Below are 17,818 nucleotides of genomic sequence, written 5' to 3' on the forward strand. Positions count from 1 at the left end.
ACCTGTGGGTAATGTTAGTGTATGGGCAATGTAAGACAATGAAAAATGTAAGATTATGGCAATGTTAGTCTATAGGCAATCTTCTTCTTCTCTCGTATGGCTGCTGATGTAGATGCAGAGCAACACGACTACACTTGGAGTAGCAGTAGGGGAGTCGAGTAGCATCATCATCATCGCTGCAATATCTCCTTCTTCGTATTTGTGGATCTCGGGGCATTGCGTTGTTATACGTTGTACGGTCTCTGCTCTGGATGACCAGTCGCACCACTACTACTGGAGAGTTCTTAACGTTTCATTTGTGCATCAGGTATCCGCATCTGCCAGGGTTTGTGCAGCAGATGCTCAGCAGCTTCACGGAAGATCAAACCCACGGAGAAACTTCTGCGTTGGGTCTTTCACGGCCAGGCGGTGTTTGTCTGCGAGTTCTTTCGAACTCCATTCAGCTTCCCAGGCTTCATCGGGGGTTGAACTTGCGTTGTTTGAACGTCGACTTTGCTCAGCGGAGCGCCGAGCAAATGCGGCGACAGCGACAACAACTGGCCCGTGCCAGGCTAGGTGCGCTTCAGCATAATAACCAGGATTGGTAATTATCATCCGGCACTCGCGCCGTTTTTGTAGCGAAGGGAGGCGCTGCTTTGCTACACCACTGGGCAGAGTCTGCCGGTCACCATACCCTGGCCAGCCACCAGTGGCTACCCCAAATGCCCATTTTGTCTCAGCAGGCACTTCACCCCCCCCCCCCACCAGCCATGTCTGTCACTCCACACGAAAAAGTAAAAGTATGTTTTACACATCTCATCAGCCACGTGGCCTTCTGGGAGTGCACAATTTCGGAAGCGGCGGCGCCTCAACTGAAATCCCAGGCCAGTTTTGACATTCGCTGTCGCCGCTTCGGTGGCTAGGATTGCTCGAAGCGGTGCCGGTGAACTGCTTAGACATTGACAGGCCTAGGACGCGGGTCTTGGCCAACGATTTAAACCGTCGGCTCTGCCGTCCGCCCCGTCCAGACGATTGCTGAGAAGACGTCACCACTGCCGAGCGGGATCCCCGGACCTCATGCTGACGCGGCCAATCGGGAGCAGCGGCCTCGGACGTCACGTGATCTCGCCGACGAATCAGAAAACGGACGCCAGTCGCCACCCAAAGACGGCGTGACTTTGAACGCAGCACAGCTGCCCGGCCGGGTCAACCACTCTTACTCGCCCGAGGAGTGAGCGTGAGAGAGAGTCGACCACTCGTACTCGATGGGAATTCCCGCAGGTGAGAGTGCGTGGAAGAAGATGAGCGATCGCAGATGGATGTGAAAATATGGGACTTAGTATCAGAGTTATTGTAAATATATCCATATCAGTGTAAAACAAGGGAATGGATTGACCCATAAAGCACCCCTCGTAAGAGTGGGAATGGTTTTTACTGGAAAATAAAGACCCCTCGCGAAGATCATGAAAATGGTACGGCCCATATTCTGTAACTGGTATCAAGGAGAGAGGACTTTTCGAGGGAGACTGAGTGGCCGTGTGTGGGAGAGACGAGATCCATTCTTCAAGGAAGAATCCATTTTGATATGAGCCCACAGATCGGCCCGTGCTATGCTGCGCAGGAGTCAACGATGGGCTGCAGAGGCAGTGGATGAGGTGGTGACACGGCTGAGAGCGTCGTCAGGCGTTGCTATTGGGCCGTGCGAGAGGATCGGCATGGTTGACAGGTCTTCTGGACGCCCGAGATGTCTAAAGATAGCGAGACGGCGCTCCGAAAAGTGAAACTCCAAGGAAGTTGTGCCGCTGCGCTTCTGTGCAGTTTTGCAGCAAGAGCAGTGGAGGGTGCAAAACCCGAGTGTTGATTGCGGTGTCTCGAGTAAATGTACATAGGCGTGTTGAACATCTCTCGTGCACCGAACGTAGCCAACCGTGCTAATCGGATGTGCCAATAGCCCATCTGTTAAACTATCATCTCACGGTGTTCTTGATTCCTGTCGTTAATGCTGGGTTTTTTATGCCCTTCTCACCCACCACGCCCCGAGCCGGTGGCGAGATTTTAACTCCCTCGCCTCGTATTCCGGAGGTCGTGGGTTCGATCCCAACCCTGCTGTGTATTTGGAGTTTGCATGCTGTGTATTTGGAGTTTGCATATCTCTCTCCCCGTGGTCGCGTGCATTTTTCTACAGGTCTTCCGGTTTTTCCTCCACATTTAGAATCAACGTCATGCGTTTAGAGTATTTGGCTGCTGCTATAAATATCCACATGATGATGATAAGTAAACTATTCACTGTTTTATTTTACCAGGTAAGGCCCACTGAGCTGCTATGTAGGGGAAAATTACAAAAATCCACGCGACCACGGGGAGAGACACGCAAACTCCAAATGTACAGCAGGCGTCAGGGTCAGGATCGAACCCACGACCTCCTGCATACCAGGCGAGAAAGTTAACACCTCGTCACCATTGCGCCAGTCACCCCCTCAGTACCCCCACCCCCCGCCCGTGGCCGACTGAGGTAACCTTGTTCTGTACGTGGTGGGAACACGATAATTGCGCACAGATTTCATAACAATGGTGTCCTGGATTCAACCTCATTGGAGACCCACCAATCCCGGCACGCCTCTGCAATCCCACTCCACGTAGGTGTACAATGTTCACATTTATTGCGGGTTTCAGCACAGTCTAGCCGCGTTTTTACAGCCACCAGGATTTAAAGCGAGTTTTAAAAAGTTGCCAGTACGCACGCAGTAAGTGTGCTGCGTAACACTCCATTGCTTGTAATACACGCATTACATATAGGCTACATTATTTATCCCTGCGCATTTCGTATGCATTACAGACAGCCTAACGTAATGGTAATGCATTCAAAATGTATGTTAAACGCGGCACGCTGCCGACAAACCCGGCGTTTGCCCGTGAATTTTGCGGTGTTTTTCACCGGCATCCCCCACCGGCGCGCACCGGCCAGCTCCATCAGCCCCGGTGGTGGGCCGCCAGTGGCCCCGGCCCCGGGGGAGGGGGGGCGGCTTCACCAGGCCACGGGTTTGTGCTCGTGGTCGTAGAATCCTCCGTTCTCCTCCGGCGTGAGGGTGGCGAGGACGCGCAGCATCCCCGCGACGCTCTCCTGCGGCGTCAGCGGGGCCTGCGCAACAAACGCGGCGCTCCTCGTCGCCGGCTCCTCCCCGCCCGACCTGGCCGGGAGCTGTCTGCCTGCTCGTTCATCCATCAGACTGTCTTTCAGCCTGTCCATCCGTCTGTCTGCCTGCCCAACTGTCTGCTTGTCTGTCTGCCTGCAAGCCTGTTCATTCATCCATCTGCCTGCCTGCATGACTGTCTGCTCGTCTGCCTGGCTGTGAATCCATCCATCCGTTCGTCTGTCTGATTGTCCATCTGCCACGTTGTGAATCGAATGACACGCAGTGAATGTGAGTCGGCCCGCTGTGGAATTATTTGTTGGAGCGGCTTTGGCCGTGGCCGAGACCGACGATGGACAGCTCCGTATAGAACCCACGTGGGTGCACGAGTCAGGAGCAGGGCAGGATGTCCGCCTCTGCTCGTCTATGTGGTTTTGGGAAAAATCCGAGGCCGACGCGGGGGCATGGGCCGTGCGGGAGTGGGGCTGGAGGTGTCCAAATACATACACCCAATGATTATTATTATCGTCACGGTGGCAAAATGTTCATTACCTCGCCTGGTATGCAGGAGGTCGTCGGTTCGATCCCGACCCCCGACGCCTGCTGTATGCTATATACTGTATTTGGAGTTTACGTGTCTCTCTTTCCCTCCCCGTGGTCGTGTGGATTTTTCTCCAGGTCCTCCGTTTATATTCCTCCACATTTAGAAGCAACATCACGCGTTTACAGTATTGGCTGCTATAAATTTCCACATGATGATAAGCCGCTTCGTCGAGCTATCATTTGCGATAGTCGGGAGTCGCTTCTGAAAAAGAGCCACATGGCACCTCAGTTGGGCCTTACCTGGTAAAATAAAAAAAAATCGTTCAGTTTGATTTTTTATAATTTATCATTATCCTTGTTTCCCAGGAATACCTCACCGAGCCTCGACACTCTTTTTCAAGAAGCTCCTGCCGAATTTTCGCAGTATGGGGTGGCGGCGATGCTGCTGCTGCGTTGTAATCCCAATTGACTAATTTGCAGGTCACTTTTTTACATCATTGGGATGTTTGACCAACAGCAGTTACATTGTGCGGAAGCAACCATCGAGTTCTTGCAAAATAAAGTTTTATTTAATCAGGTCAGGCCCACTGAAAATCGATCTGGCCATAAATGATAGCTCAACGAAGTGGCGGCTTATCATTACGTGGAAATGTTTAGCAGCCAAATTCTCGAAACGCATTTCGAGTCTAAATGTGGAGGGAAAAAAACCGGAGGACGCGGAGAAAATCCACATGACCACGGAGAGAGAGAAACACGCAAACTCCAAATATACAACAAACGTCAGCATCGGGATCGAACCCACGACCTCCTGTATACCAGGCCAGGTAGTTAACATCTTCTAGCCAGCGTGATGAGAGAGAGACTAAAACTCAAAATAAACAGCAGGTGTCAGGGTCGGGATCGAACCCACGACCTCCTGCATACCACGCGAGGTAGTTAACATCTCCTAGCCACCGTTGTGAGCTCACGACGGTGCCGGCGCGGAGCTTTGAGGTTTGCGGCCATCCGGAGCGAGCTCCTGCGAGGGTCCCTACCTCTGGGCCGCCCATGTCCGTCTTGACCCAGCCCGGGTCCACGCTGACCACAAACACCCCCGAGGTCTGCAGGTCACGCAGCAGGCAGCGCGTCACCATGTTGAGGGCGGCCTGGGGGGGGGGCAGGAAAGGGCGGGGGGTAGGGGGTGGTGGGGGAGGGGGCGGGGAGTGAGGAGGGGGGCACAACTGCAGCACGGCTCTGGGCCACCACCTCTCTCTCCCAAGGGTCAGCTGAGTTTGAGTTTGCGTTGAACCACCACCGCTGCTGCTGCACTCTCCCAGACGTCTGTGTGGCCGACGGGTAAACGGCGCTTGGCCAGGAGGGGTAGCGCCTGACCCATCTGCGTTGTTCGTCGTCGTTGTGGTCTCCGCCGCGACGCTGGCGAGCGGTTTTCATGTCGGGGTTATCGAGGGCAGGGAGCGGGCGGGCGAGCGAGCGGTCGTCTTGCCCATTCGGGATTCCGAGTCCGTTTCACTTTTTAAATCACCGTCTTACAACTCATCGATTTATACTTGCAGGCTTTCCCTGTAACTTAAGAATTAAAAAAACAATTCTGTTGTCTGATTGGATTACTCTACAATTATTATTATTCGCTTTTATCATAGTTCTTCAATTCATTGGAATTTCTAGAGTCATTGATATTGTTATTGTAAACTTTCTATTACGCTCAGATTGTATCTGAGCTGCTGTACATTTCCACGTGATCGTGAGCCACTTCGTTGAGCTACCAATTGTGACCAGGTCGCTTCCGAAAAGGAGCTATGCAGCAGCTGAGTGGGGCCTCACCTGGTACAAGACAAAACTTGTTTAGTAAATGGTTTAATAGGGTGACTGCAGGGCTGACAAGCAAACAAGGATTTGTGTCAAAGCTTGGGCAATGAAGGGCATGAGGTGTGGGGCTCGATTGTCAGAACTGGACGAACCGGGTGTCAGGAATCTCAGAAATGTAGTCCCTCGTGAGCAGATCGGATCAGTGGGGATGGCAATACCTCCTGTCTGGGTTTGACCCAGATTTGAGCGGACAGTTGGGGAATCGGCACCTGTGCTCGTTGGTGTGGTACCGGGCGTTGTTGCGTTTGTATACACGTTCAACCGCGTAACAGCAGACAGCTCGGATAATTAATCTGGGTGAGGGATTGGCTCTCCCGAGGCGGATCACACTCCAGGCTGGCACTGCATCACGCGCGTCCACGCGCGTGAACACTCTGCACGCACACATGCCCCTAACAAACACCCAGTGTATGGTACACACCTGCGCTCGCGCACGGAGCAGAGTGTTCACAGCACACGACCGCATTGTGCGCACACAAAGACAAAGATCCCCAGTTAAACTTCAATAGACTGTTGAGGAAAGCGCTGTTAGTGAGAAGCACACGAAGCAGTGGGTGGCCGCCACCACACCCCGCTGCCTTTGTCTCCATTCGTGGCGATATTTACACACCGCACCAGGCACTCGTTTGAGTCGAGCTAGGTAAGGTCCGGGGACCGGTTCAAATATTCGTGAGAGGGGATCGAACTCGGCTGGATGGGTTCGTACCGTGGCGCACTAAGCGCTTACGCCACCGCTCCCCGCGCTCATGGGCGTTGTGCGGCGCACCTTGGCAGCCGGGTAGGAGTAGCCCCACTCGCCCGTGGGCGCCAACGCAGCGAAGTGCAGCGAGCCCATCATGGACGAGATGTTGACGACGATGGCGCGACCCCAGCCCAGCAGCTCGGCCTTGTTCCGCTCAGCGGCGATGCGCAGCTGTGGGAGCAGGGCCTGGTCGGGTGGGGGGGGTGGAGGTGAGTGAACGTGCGACGCTGGGAAGCCGCCCGTGAGGAGCTCGGCCCTGTCCCCCTCCGGTGCGTGAAGCCGGTGCACGGCACCCGGGCAGCAGCGTGGCCGGCTGTCGACAAACTACATTTCTTGGCAAATTGAAGGACCTCAATCGTAGAGTCGATCCTCATTCTTCTACTCAAAAACTGACCTAGCCGATGGATTTGCTTCCGACTGCCCTTCGTCGGCGCCATTCGCACGCGGCTCGCGAACGCTGCTCGAGAATTCGCAACGCCGCGCACAGCCGTTCCATGCGGAGACGCTGGGAACCGCAGAGAAAAGCGAGGAAAAAGGCAGCCGGAACCGGCGATAAACATTTGAAATAAAAATATCAGCTTGTAACGCGCGCAGCGTTCGCCCGTTAACGTGGAGCGAAATCGACTTGAAGAGAGGTGAAGAGGAACCACAGGCGGAGCGGGAAGGCACCAACGCCGCAAGCTGGCGCCAACAATTGCCCAAGTTCTGCAGTCCTCCATATCGCATGGTCGGTGTTCTCGCGGTAGGTGCGGACGCTGCACCTGCGTGATCATGAGCGGCGCCACCACATCCACGTTGTAGTTGCGCGTCATGTCCTCGGCCTTGACGCTTCCCAGCGGGGCCATCAGCTCCACGCCCGCATTGTTGATGAGCACGTTCAACCCCTCCCCTGCCAAGGCCTTCTCCACGGCGAGCGCCAGAGCGGCCACACTCTCCTGCGAAGTCACCTCTCCAGGGGCAGAGGGGGTCACGGAGGCGAGGGCACGAGGGGATGAGAGGGGACGCCTGTGCATCTGCACGACCGCCCACCTCCGTGTGTGTACCGTAATTGTTCACAGTGGCCACTCCGGCTCACATATACACTGTGACACACACACACTGTGACACACACACTGACACGCACACACTGTGACACACACACTGTGACACACACACTGTGACACACACACTGTGACACACACACTGTGACACACACACTGTGACACTGTGACACACTGTGACACACACACTGACACTGTGACACAACAACAACAACAACCGCCATTCGCCACTAAGTGGCGTTGATGTCACCACGACGCTTGTGCCAGGCCATGTGCACCTTGAGGCCACGTGAAGTGTCGAACGCCCGCTGGCAGGGGGTCACGGGGCAGACCCAGGTGCCACGGGTCGACTGACCGAGATGACCGAGATGACTGGCTGATGCACCACCTGTGCCCCCTACTGTACCAACTTGCTGTGCTTTAGCCACCCGGCACTTCGCTCGTTGTTGTGAGCGTCGCTCCTCCGCCCTCCGTTGTTGTTGGAGGGCGACTGCCTCCAACTGCCCAGTAGCGTCCTTCACGAGCCTCCTCCACAGAGGCCGATCTTGACACCGCTGATACCAGTCATCGGCAAGTCCACTCAGCTCCACGTCCTCCTGTACCACATCACTCCATCTCTTCTCTAGCCCGTGCCGCGCCCGTTTAGCCCCCTCGATCCGGCCGAACAAAAGCTGTTTAGGAATGCGGTGGCTGGGCATGCGGGCTCCATGACCCAGCCAACGCAGCCTTGCCTGCCGGAGGAGCTCACCGATGGGACTTTGCCCAGATCTTTCAAGGATTTGTGAGCTCCTCACACAATCCAGCCTGGTTAAACCCAGGATGGATCGTAGGCAGGCCAGCCTAAATGTTTCCAAACGGCGAAAATGCTCCATTAGAGGGGTCCACGTTTCACAAGCGTAGAAAAGGGAGGGAATGACTGTGGCCGAGAAGACCTGAAGCTTCGTGCGGAGCGACAGTCCAGGTAGCTTCCACACAGCGTCAATCAACCGATGAAAAGATATTGCCGCTTGACTGATTCGGAGTGAGACCTCTGCTGTTAAACTGGAGCCGGTCATAAGCACACTGCCCAGGTATGGGAAACTCTCCACTCTCTCCACTACTGCCCCATCACCAATTGGGAGTTGTGGGAGTGGAGTGTCCGATGGTACAAAATACCCAGGCAGGTGCTTAGTTTTGGTGGGGCTGATGGTAAGGCCCCACCTCTTAGTGGCACGCTCCGGTCTCAGCAGCAGCGTCTCCAACTCCTCTTCTGAATGAGCAGCTATTACCAAATCATCGGTATACATAACGTGGTTGACCAATAGGGAGCCATCCCTTGATCGCACCCGGGCGTCGATCAGCCTCCCATTATATCTGTACCAAATGGAAATTCCCCCAGTACAGCTATTGAAGGCTTCACGAACTACGCAGTCAAAATAGATGTTAAATAATGTGGGAGCCAGAGGACATCCCTGTCGCACCCCAAGGTGTACAGGGAAAGGCTCTGACTCCCAGCCACGTAGTTTTACCCGGGCCCGCTCACCATCATGAAGGTCCTTAATGATCGTGAGCAGAGGGTCAGGGATTCCGAAAGCACGAAGAACAACCCAGAGCCCAGGCCTACTGATGGTATCATAGGCATTGACCAGGTCAATAAAGCAGAGATGTAGGTCTTGTTGGAATTCCCTATATCTCTGCTGTAGCAGACGGACAGAAAATATGGCATTTGTACAGGACCACCTTTTACTGAAACCGCATTGGGGCTCCGCAAACCTCTCCTCAGCGTGCCTAGCAAGACGATGTTGAACAATCCTTACCAGAACCTTTCCCGGCACACTGAGGAGTGAGATGCCCCTGTAGTTGTTTCAGTCTGTGCGGTCCCCCTTCTTAAAGAGGGGGACCACCAGGGCATCCTTCCAATTCTGCGGAACCCGTCCAGTGGCCCAGACTGTTGTTATGATGTCATATAGGGCAGTCTGTGCACAAACGCCACCCTCCCTCAGCATTTCGCTTGGGAGATCATCTCTGCCCGGAGCCTTTTCCTGGTCTCAGACTCTGGATCGCCTGCAGTACTTCCTCAACAGATGGCACCTCAGCCAGCCAATCACAGGGGGTGACCTCTTCCAATATTTGAGGCACCGCAGCCTCAGCAGGGTTATCCCCACTTTGTGCCATGATGTTTTCCTGGCTGAGGGATTTCCCCTCCCCCAGGACCTCACAGAAATGCTCAGCAAATCTGCAAACCTGTTCCTGGGGGTCGGAGATTGGATCACCGTTTTTCCCCTAATGATGGTAATAGGTGTGGTGCTGCAGGTTACCTTTTTGATGGAGTTAAATAGTGATTTGTGATCGCGGGCCACTGAGGCAGACTCTATCTCCTCAGCAACCCACGACCACCACCCATCCTTGCAGCGCCTTACGGCTCTCCGAACCTCCGAGCGAAGGCTGCGGTAAACCTCATTCTCTGACGTGGGATGCTGTAGCCGATGAGAGTGGGCCTGTCGCTTTTTTTCAACTAACCTGAACACCTCCTCTGTCAGCCAGGGTTTCTGGGGAGGTCTGGACCGTGTACCCAAAGCAGCCATTGCCGCTGCATGAGTCACAGTCCTAAACCTCGCCCATTTACCCTCGACATCAGGAGGAGTGGGGGACAATGCCAACCCCAGCTGCAAGCGATGATGACATTCTCGCTTGCAACTTTCATCAGCTGAGACCAGGCCACTTTAGGTTGGAATGGGGTCCTGGGTGTACACCCACCACCGGAGTGGAAGAATGGCAGGCGCATCTTACAGATGACTAGTCGATGGTCAGAGGGCAGATCAGCTCCACGGTAGGTCCTGGTGTCAAGGACATGGGCTCGCATCCGCTGGTCCGTCACTATGTAGTCCAGCAGATGTTTTTGCTTGGACCCGGCATGCATCCATGATGTGTGTGGATGCGCCGATGCCGGAAGAGCGTGTTGGTAATTACAAGCCCATGGGCTGCACAAAAATCTAGCAGCCTCCTACCGTTGTTATTGAGCTGATCTGGCCCATGCCTTCCAGTCACTCCAGACCAGGTGCCAGCATCATGACCAACTCGGGAATTGAAGTCACCCAACAAGATGACTCTGTCCCGAGTGGCCACTTTAGCCAGCACCTGTGACAGGAGGTCATAGAAGGCATCTGACTCATCGGCTTTGCCTGCATCCCTCCACGGATGTTCGTCTTCGGTGGGGGCATAAGTAACCACGACCACCACTCCTCGCCTCCGGTTGATGGGAAGGCGAGCCCAAAGTATCCTGGGGCTTACAGCTTCCCACACCTCACCGCCACGCTCCCACGCCCTCTTCATTATTTTGTTCAAAAGAAGAGCCACACCCTGTTGTTTGGCAGTCCCCTGCCCCGAGTAGAGGAGAGTCCACCCCTCATGGTGGCAGGAGCCAGAACCGGTCCACCGGACCTCCTGAATGCCAGAGATCCAGGTGGTACCGGTCCAGCTCCCGACAAAGGAGTAGCAGCCTTTCCTCCACAGTGAGCGTTCGAACATTCCATGTGGCCATCTGTAGTGGCTTTTCGTTGTTTCTGGAGGAGCCCCGAGGGTGAAGATTCAATCTCCTGGCTCCGCCAATTGGGGTTTGGCCAGGAGACGTCATAGACGTTTGTCCCCCCGAGGCCTCCGGCACAAGCTTATTTGTTACAGATTTATGTTTAATTCGTAGTTTCGTGGTAATAAATTGAGGGTGGAGGGGTTACCAGCCCCTTGCACCCGTCCAGAGCCCCCGTTTAGCCACTGTGGTGGTCACAGACGCCATGAGGGGAGAGGCCAATGAGGCATTGGCCCTCCCCCCACAGCACTGTCCACGACACTGTTGCCCGTCCGGCACCGCGAGGAGGTAGGAGGTTGTCTTCCTGGACTACACACACTGTGACACACAGTGTGTGACACACACACTGTGACACTGTGACACACACACTGTGACACACAGTGACACACTGTGACACACTGTGACACACACACTGACACACACACACTGTGACATTGTGACACATACTAACACAGTGACACACTGTGACATACTGTGACACACTGTGACACACACTGTGAAACAGTGACACACTGTGACACACTGTGAAACAGTGACACTGTGACACACACACTGTGACACAGTGACACTGTGACACACACACTGACACAGTGACACACTGTGACACAGTGACACACTGTGACACACACACTGTGACACACACTGTGACACACACACACACTGTGTCACACATACACACACTGTGTCACACACACACACACTGTGACACACACTGTGACACACACACACACTGTGACACACACACACTGTGACACACACACTGTGACACACGCACACACTGTGACACACACACTGTGACACACACTGTGACACACACACACACTGTGACACAGTGACACACTGTGACACACACACTGTGACACACACACTGTGACACACACTGTGACACACACACACTGTGACACACTGTGACACACACACTGTGACACACACACACACACACTGTGACACACTGTGACACACACACTGACACACACACTGTGACACACACTGTGACACACTGTGACACTGTGACACACACACTGTGACACAATGACACACTGTGACACACACACTGTGACACACTGAACGAGACAGAAGCACGGCTGATGCAGCGGGACAAAAGGGTTCACTCGCAGCGCTCGGGGAATCGCCACGCGGGCGTCTCGCGGACAGAGCCACCCGGGCCGGGAGAGGGTCAGAGGGGGGCCCACGGAGATTCCCAGAGGTAATGGGGAGTAGAAAGACGCGGGCCGCGCCTTGCACTGAATCTCGCCGAGGCTCTTTGAACCTCGCTGGGGTTTCTTTGGGCCACATTCCCGTGCCGTGTCCGGGCAGCCTCGCGACTGCGAGCGCGGCGCGACTGATATCGCAGCCTCACGACATCCAAGGGCACGAGAGAGAGACGGGGAGGGGGACGTTTCTCGCGCTCGCTCGCATGGACATCTGTGAAAGAAGACGCTGGCAGGAGCCATCTTCAGCACGAGTCTTGAGCCTCAACTGCGAGGCTTTTCCCGGTTGTCACCACGTACAACGGTGGTGACAATGCGTCTCAGGCTCAGGGGTGACTGTGGCAGGCGAGAAGGCTCCAGACGCCCCCCCCCCCGACCAATCCCACTCCCTCCGCCCCTACTGGACGTCTGCAAAAAAAGCTTCATCGCTCATCAGATTCCTCCTGCAGTCTAAATAAAAATTCTGATAAAAAAAAGACCGGTGGACAAACACGCTGGACGTGACCGCCCAGGGCTCCCGGGGAAAGCTTCTCTCGAGTCTCAGGGCTCGACTTCAATAGGGTCCTGGCCCAAGGGTTACGCAATAACGGCCAATGCCGCTGCTGGTAATTTTTTTTTAGCATTGGGATGTTTGGCCAATGGAAGTTGCAATGTGCGTTATCTTTATCTGTGGAGGGAGGGGGAAACAAACCGGGGAACGCAGAGGAAACCCACGCAGAACGGGGGTGGGGAACAGACGCGAACTCCACACGGAAAGTCGCCCACGTTGAACATCCAACTTAGGAGTTGAGAGACAAGAACGTTACCCCTGCACGGTGGAAGATACGCAGAGGAGTGAGAGGGGGACACCGGGGAGACACGCTGAGGAGTGAGAGGGACACCAAGAAGTCACGCGGACACTGCAGCGTGAGAGACGACACCGAGGAGTTGCGGCGTCTCGCCTCACCGAGCTGCAGCATCGTGAGCTGGGGGTGAGCGCTCGCCAGCTCCCGCAGCGCCTGGGACCCGGAGAGAGAGCAGGGCCCGTCCAGTGGCAGCGAGTACACCACCAACACGCAACCAGGCAATCACGAAACCACACAACCAGGCAACCACGAAACCACAACCACACAACCAGGCAACCACACAACCAGGCAACCACGCAACCAGGTAACCACGAAACCACACAACTAGGCAACCACGCAACCACACAACAGCACAACCACGCAACCAGGCAACCACGCAACCACGAAACAACACAACCACACAACCAGGCAACTACGAAACCACACAACCAGGCAACTACGAAACCACACAACCACACAACCAGGTAACCACGCAACCACACAACCAGGTAACCACGAAACCACACAACCAGCCAACCACGCAACCACACAACCAGGTAACCACGAAACCACACAACTAGGCAACCACGAAACCACGCAACCAGGCAACCACGCAACCAGGCAACCACGCAACCAGGCAAGCACGCAATCAGGCAAGCACGAAACCACACAACCACACAACCATGTAACCATGCAAACAGGCAACCACACACCCGTGCATCCACGCGACCACACTACACTTCAGTTGAACAAAGACGGTCACATCGCGCGCTTTCAAATAGGCTTGTGGCCGTCTGGAAAGCTCTTCCTTCCGATATTAGGAAGCCACTGGGGCTATGCACCTTTAAATCATCAACTAGATAAAAAAAAAACTCTTTGGAACACTTTTTTGTGTTTAGTTTGTTGTCCTTCCCCCGCACTTCTGATTAGCACGATTGGCTACGTACGGTGCGAAGGAAGTTCAACACACGTACACACAACCGTATCACCAGACAACCACTCACCCAGGCAACCACACAACCACGTGGCCACCACTTCCTCCACCACTACCTTCTCTGTCATCACCACCTCCACAACCACCGCATCAACCTCAACCGCCTCCACCACCGCTACGAGCACCTATGAAGGCCGGCACGGCACACAAAGGCGTGGGGTGGTCAGCACCACGCCCGGGAGCCTTTGTCTCCCCAGTGGCGATGGTTACACACCACACCAGGTACTCATTTGAGGCTGAGTCGACCTAGGAGAGGTCCAGGACCGGTTCGTATAATCGTCACTGGTGCTTGCCATGAGCGGGAATCGAACCAGGGTCACCAGGTTCGTAGCGCTAACCGCTACACCACCGCTCCTCACAAAGATCCCCCTACAGCCTTCACAGACTGTTGGGGCAAGTTCTGTGAGCCAGAACGGGTATCGTAGCGCAGCGCGCTAAGCACCACCCGCTCCCCCTACGATCACCACCACCGTCACCACCGTCACCTGCGCGCCGGCCCCGTCGGGGTCCCTGCAGGTGGCGAGCACGCGGGGGCCGGGGTCAGCAGCGCCCTGCGGCAGCGGCAGCAGCAGCAGCTGGCGCACGAGCTCCAGCCCCAGACCCCGGTTCGCTCCCGTCACCAGCACGGAGCGCGGCGTCGCCATGGGGTCGCGAGACGAGAGAGAGGTTCGGGGTTGAGAGGAGTGAGAAAGGTGAGAGAGGGGACGTGATAGTGTGTGAGAAGTGTAAGTGAGGTGGGAGAGGCAGTGAGCGAAGAGAACAGAGAGAGGAGGTGGGGGAGGCGACGATAAAAGAGCGAGGGGAGTTTGCCGGGAGGAGGTGGAGGCGCTCCTCTCGCAAAGACGCCGCCACCGCCTCTTGAAGTGCAACGCCTCCCTCCCTCCAGCCTCCCCATTGTTGCAGCAAATAGCAGCAGCAATCGCTGCTGCTGACGGATTGCCAGCACACATTCAACCGGCACATTTAACTTTCACATTTAACAGACACATCCAAACGTCACACTCAACTGTTGCACTCAACTGCCGCAATCAACCGTAACATTCAACCGATACATCTGTAGTGAGTCCAACTGAGTCACAGACGTTAACTTGGGAGCAACACTTTATTAACACAACAACACGAACATAACACAATCTACACTCGGGTCTCGAATGCCCATCTAACCACGCTACCGCAGAACTAAACACGGTTCGCTATCCCGGTCTGGACCATAAGCTGGGTCCCGGACCGCGTGGCTAGAGGCTTCTTCTCCCCGACGTGGATCTTCGAACTTAAAGAACGCCGGGAGCTCCTCACGGAGCTCTCGTTATATGCCCCCGGGCTGGGGCTGGCTCCGCCCTTAGCCCCGCCCACCTTCCAGGCTCCTCGAGCCCCTTCTCGAATGTTCCTGAGAGCTCTTCGGGACCACGTGACCGCCCCTCGGCCCCCGTCCACCGGTGGCCCCCCTCCATTATCGTCCGGTCACGTGACAACAGGTCAGCCAGAGCGGCATGCCCCAGAGTAACCCTGGCTGGCTGACGTTCGCAAGTCCCGGCACCACACAGTGACAATTACAGTCACTACACATCCAACTGTCACATTCAACTGTCGCGTGCTCAATGGGGATGGCCGGCACGGCGGGTGCTGTTGTGTTCACACAGCCACACGGAGCCAGGCGAGAGTCGCAATCGGGCTGCTCCACGGGGTTGAGGGCCTCCAAATCGTTCCGCTCAAGAGGCACGGATCCCAGACCTTGCCTCCCACCCGAGCGAGCTCCTTGCAGCGTTGCGCTCGTGTTCAACGACAATGTGGCTGACAGGATGAGTAAAGAACGTCGTCATGTCTTGTGGTTCCTTAGGCTGGACGCCCAGACGAGAGCGACGAAGAAGACCCCACGTGCCCCGATCGTCGGGGGGCCCTTGGGCTGGATCGCGTCGATGCAACAGCGCCCCTGTGGCCCTCCGCCGTGCAACTGCGACACAACTCGATTGCAACGCAGTTGCAGGGTTAACCCCGGGATGCTGCGCACGGTTTTAAGGTTTCCATAGGTCGGTGTGTGTGTACAATACGCAAGGTATTTGTTTTGTAAGAATAGGTTTTACCCTTTCTGGCAATAAAACAGTTGTGTTAAGATGTTCAAACACCAAACAGAAACCTTTTACAAAGAATCATGTCTGCATTGACCACACATACTTGTGATGAGTATTAAAACCAAAACATGCTCTGGTAGTATATGCATTGTCTTTTAAACTGATTGGTCCACACCAGAGACAGCTTTCTTTAGAGCAGAGTCTCAAACAGTGTTAGACAAGAGAACGCCAAAAGGCGAACAGCACAAAGACAATGCACTACCAGGGCATTCATAGCTCGGGTTTGAGCAGCTATAACATCTTAACACAACTGTTGTATTGCCAGAAAAGGGTAAAACCTATTCTTATACTTTTATACTGGTGTAGTAACGCTTATGACTCGTTCACACCGGAGTTGGAGGCACACTTGTTTATTTAACACCACACGTTGTGACATACACACTGAGGGGGTATCGGCCCCCTCACCCGTCTATCTGAGGACACACCTCTAGGCTAACCCTAGCCTGCCTCTGAGTCCTCCTCTAATGGGCTAGGGGAGGCTATCTTGGCCCGACACTGGTCAGTCGGGCCCGGTACCCAGAGTCCAGACCAGCACTGGCTCTGGCTCTGGTACCACGCCACTGGCTCGAGCCTGCGCGGTCCTGATAAGGACGGCGTGCCAGGGGGAGACCAGGGCTCTATCTAGGACGTCTTCCGTCTCCTCTTCTTAGCTAACACAACACTCCCGAGCCCCTCGATACATTCCCCTTTTATACCCAACCCCTCCCTGAGGGGTGGGGCCCCGGGGGATCATAATGACCGAATCGACCCCCCAGGGTGTCTGGCGCGGACGTCGCAGAGGGCACCTGCTCGTGCACACATGTAGCCCCGCCTACTGTGTTTGTTTACCATAGGCTGCCATGCATAACGGGCTCTCTCTCTAACACCCCTACATCACTCCCCCCCGCATAGCATGCAGCCGTCCCGGCTGCCAACATACAAAAATTTGACAATAAAGGTGCCTTCACCCCCTGACCGCGCGTGTGCCTCACTATTTTTGAACAATAACAGGAACCAGAACAAGAACGCAACAGCAAGATGAGAAAACAACCCGTCGCACCCCCCCCGAATAAATACGAATTCCGTAAAAAAAACAGCCTATATACAATCAGCAGGGAACCCACCACGCACACACAACACACGGTGAAGCCAACATATGTACATCCGAGGAGTGGGGAACACACCACCCACACAACATCCAATGAACACAACAGCTATGTACACATTTTCCGGCCTCACAACAGTTTGCGCATTTTAGCGCGCGTCCTTGCAGCGGGCCCCTCACACGGGGTAACCGCGTGTGGCGGACCATCAGGTGGCAATTGTCCGTCTTGGGGTGAGCATTCATCCGACTCCGCGTGACCCTCGGTATCCGCAGGAGGGGTGATTGGGCGTGAGCCCGTCACTCCTGATGCACCTGAAGGTGGCACAGCCGGCAAGGCATTAGGTGAGAGCAACGGAGACGGACCCAGCGAGTCGGCCGACCCCCCACATGCTTGGCCACGCGCGTGTGAAGTGTGATTGTGTACCGCAGAGAAGGGTTTTAACCTAGAGGGGTGCACGAACCATCGCCGCTTCCCCCACTTGATGCGCACGCACTGCGGTCGTAACACCTCCACCACTTCCACAGGGCCCCGCCACGGCCGCACCAGTTTAGAGGAGGTTGCCAGTGGCACCTGGGGGCAGTGCAGCCATGCCTTGTCCCCCGGCTTCCACTGCAGCATGTGCGCTCGACTCAATCTGAGGCGCTCATTCGCCTTCTGACGGAGGTCAGAGTTTTGCATTGCAGCATCCCGTGCCTCGGTCAATTTGTCC

General features: G+C 55.2%; 1 protein-coding gene across 1 annotated transcript; it reads right to left on the minus strand.

Moving 5' to 3' along the window:
* Nucleotides 1-2,791: 2,791 nt before the first annotated feature.
* Nucleotides 2,792-14,630, minus strand: LOC144946297 (C-signal-like). Its single transcript, XM_078875183.1, has 6 exons — nucleotides 14,381-14,630; nucleotides 13,024-13,075; nucleotides 7,023-7,210; nucleotides 6,286-6,447; nucleotides 4,688-4,798; nucleotides 2,792-3,118 (listed from the first exon to the last, which is right to left on the minus strand). Exons 1-6 carry the CDS (start codon nucleotides 14,537-14,539, stop codon nucleotides 3,005-3,007), a joined length of 786 nt encoding a protein of 261 aa, XP_078731309.1. The 5' UTR covers nucleotides 14,540-14,630; the 3' UTR covers nucleotides 2,792-3,004.
* Between the last annotated feature and the right edge of the window lie 3,188 nt (nucleotides 14,631-17,818).

Source organism: Lampetra fluviatilis, chromosome 40, assembly GCF_964198595.1.
Source record: "Lampetra fluviatilis chromosome 40, kcLamFluv1.1, whole genome shotgun sequence".
Lineage (NCBI taxonomy): Eukaryota > Metazoa > Chordata > Hyperoartia > Petromyzontiformes > Petromyzontidae > Lampetra > Lampetra fluviatilis.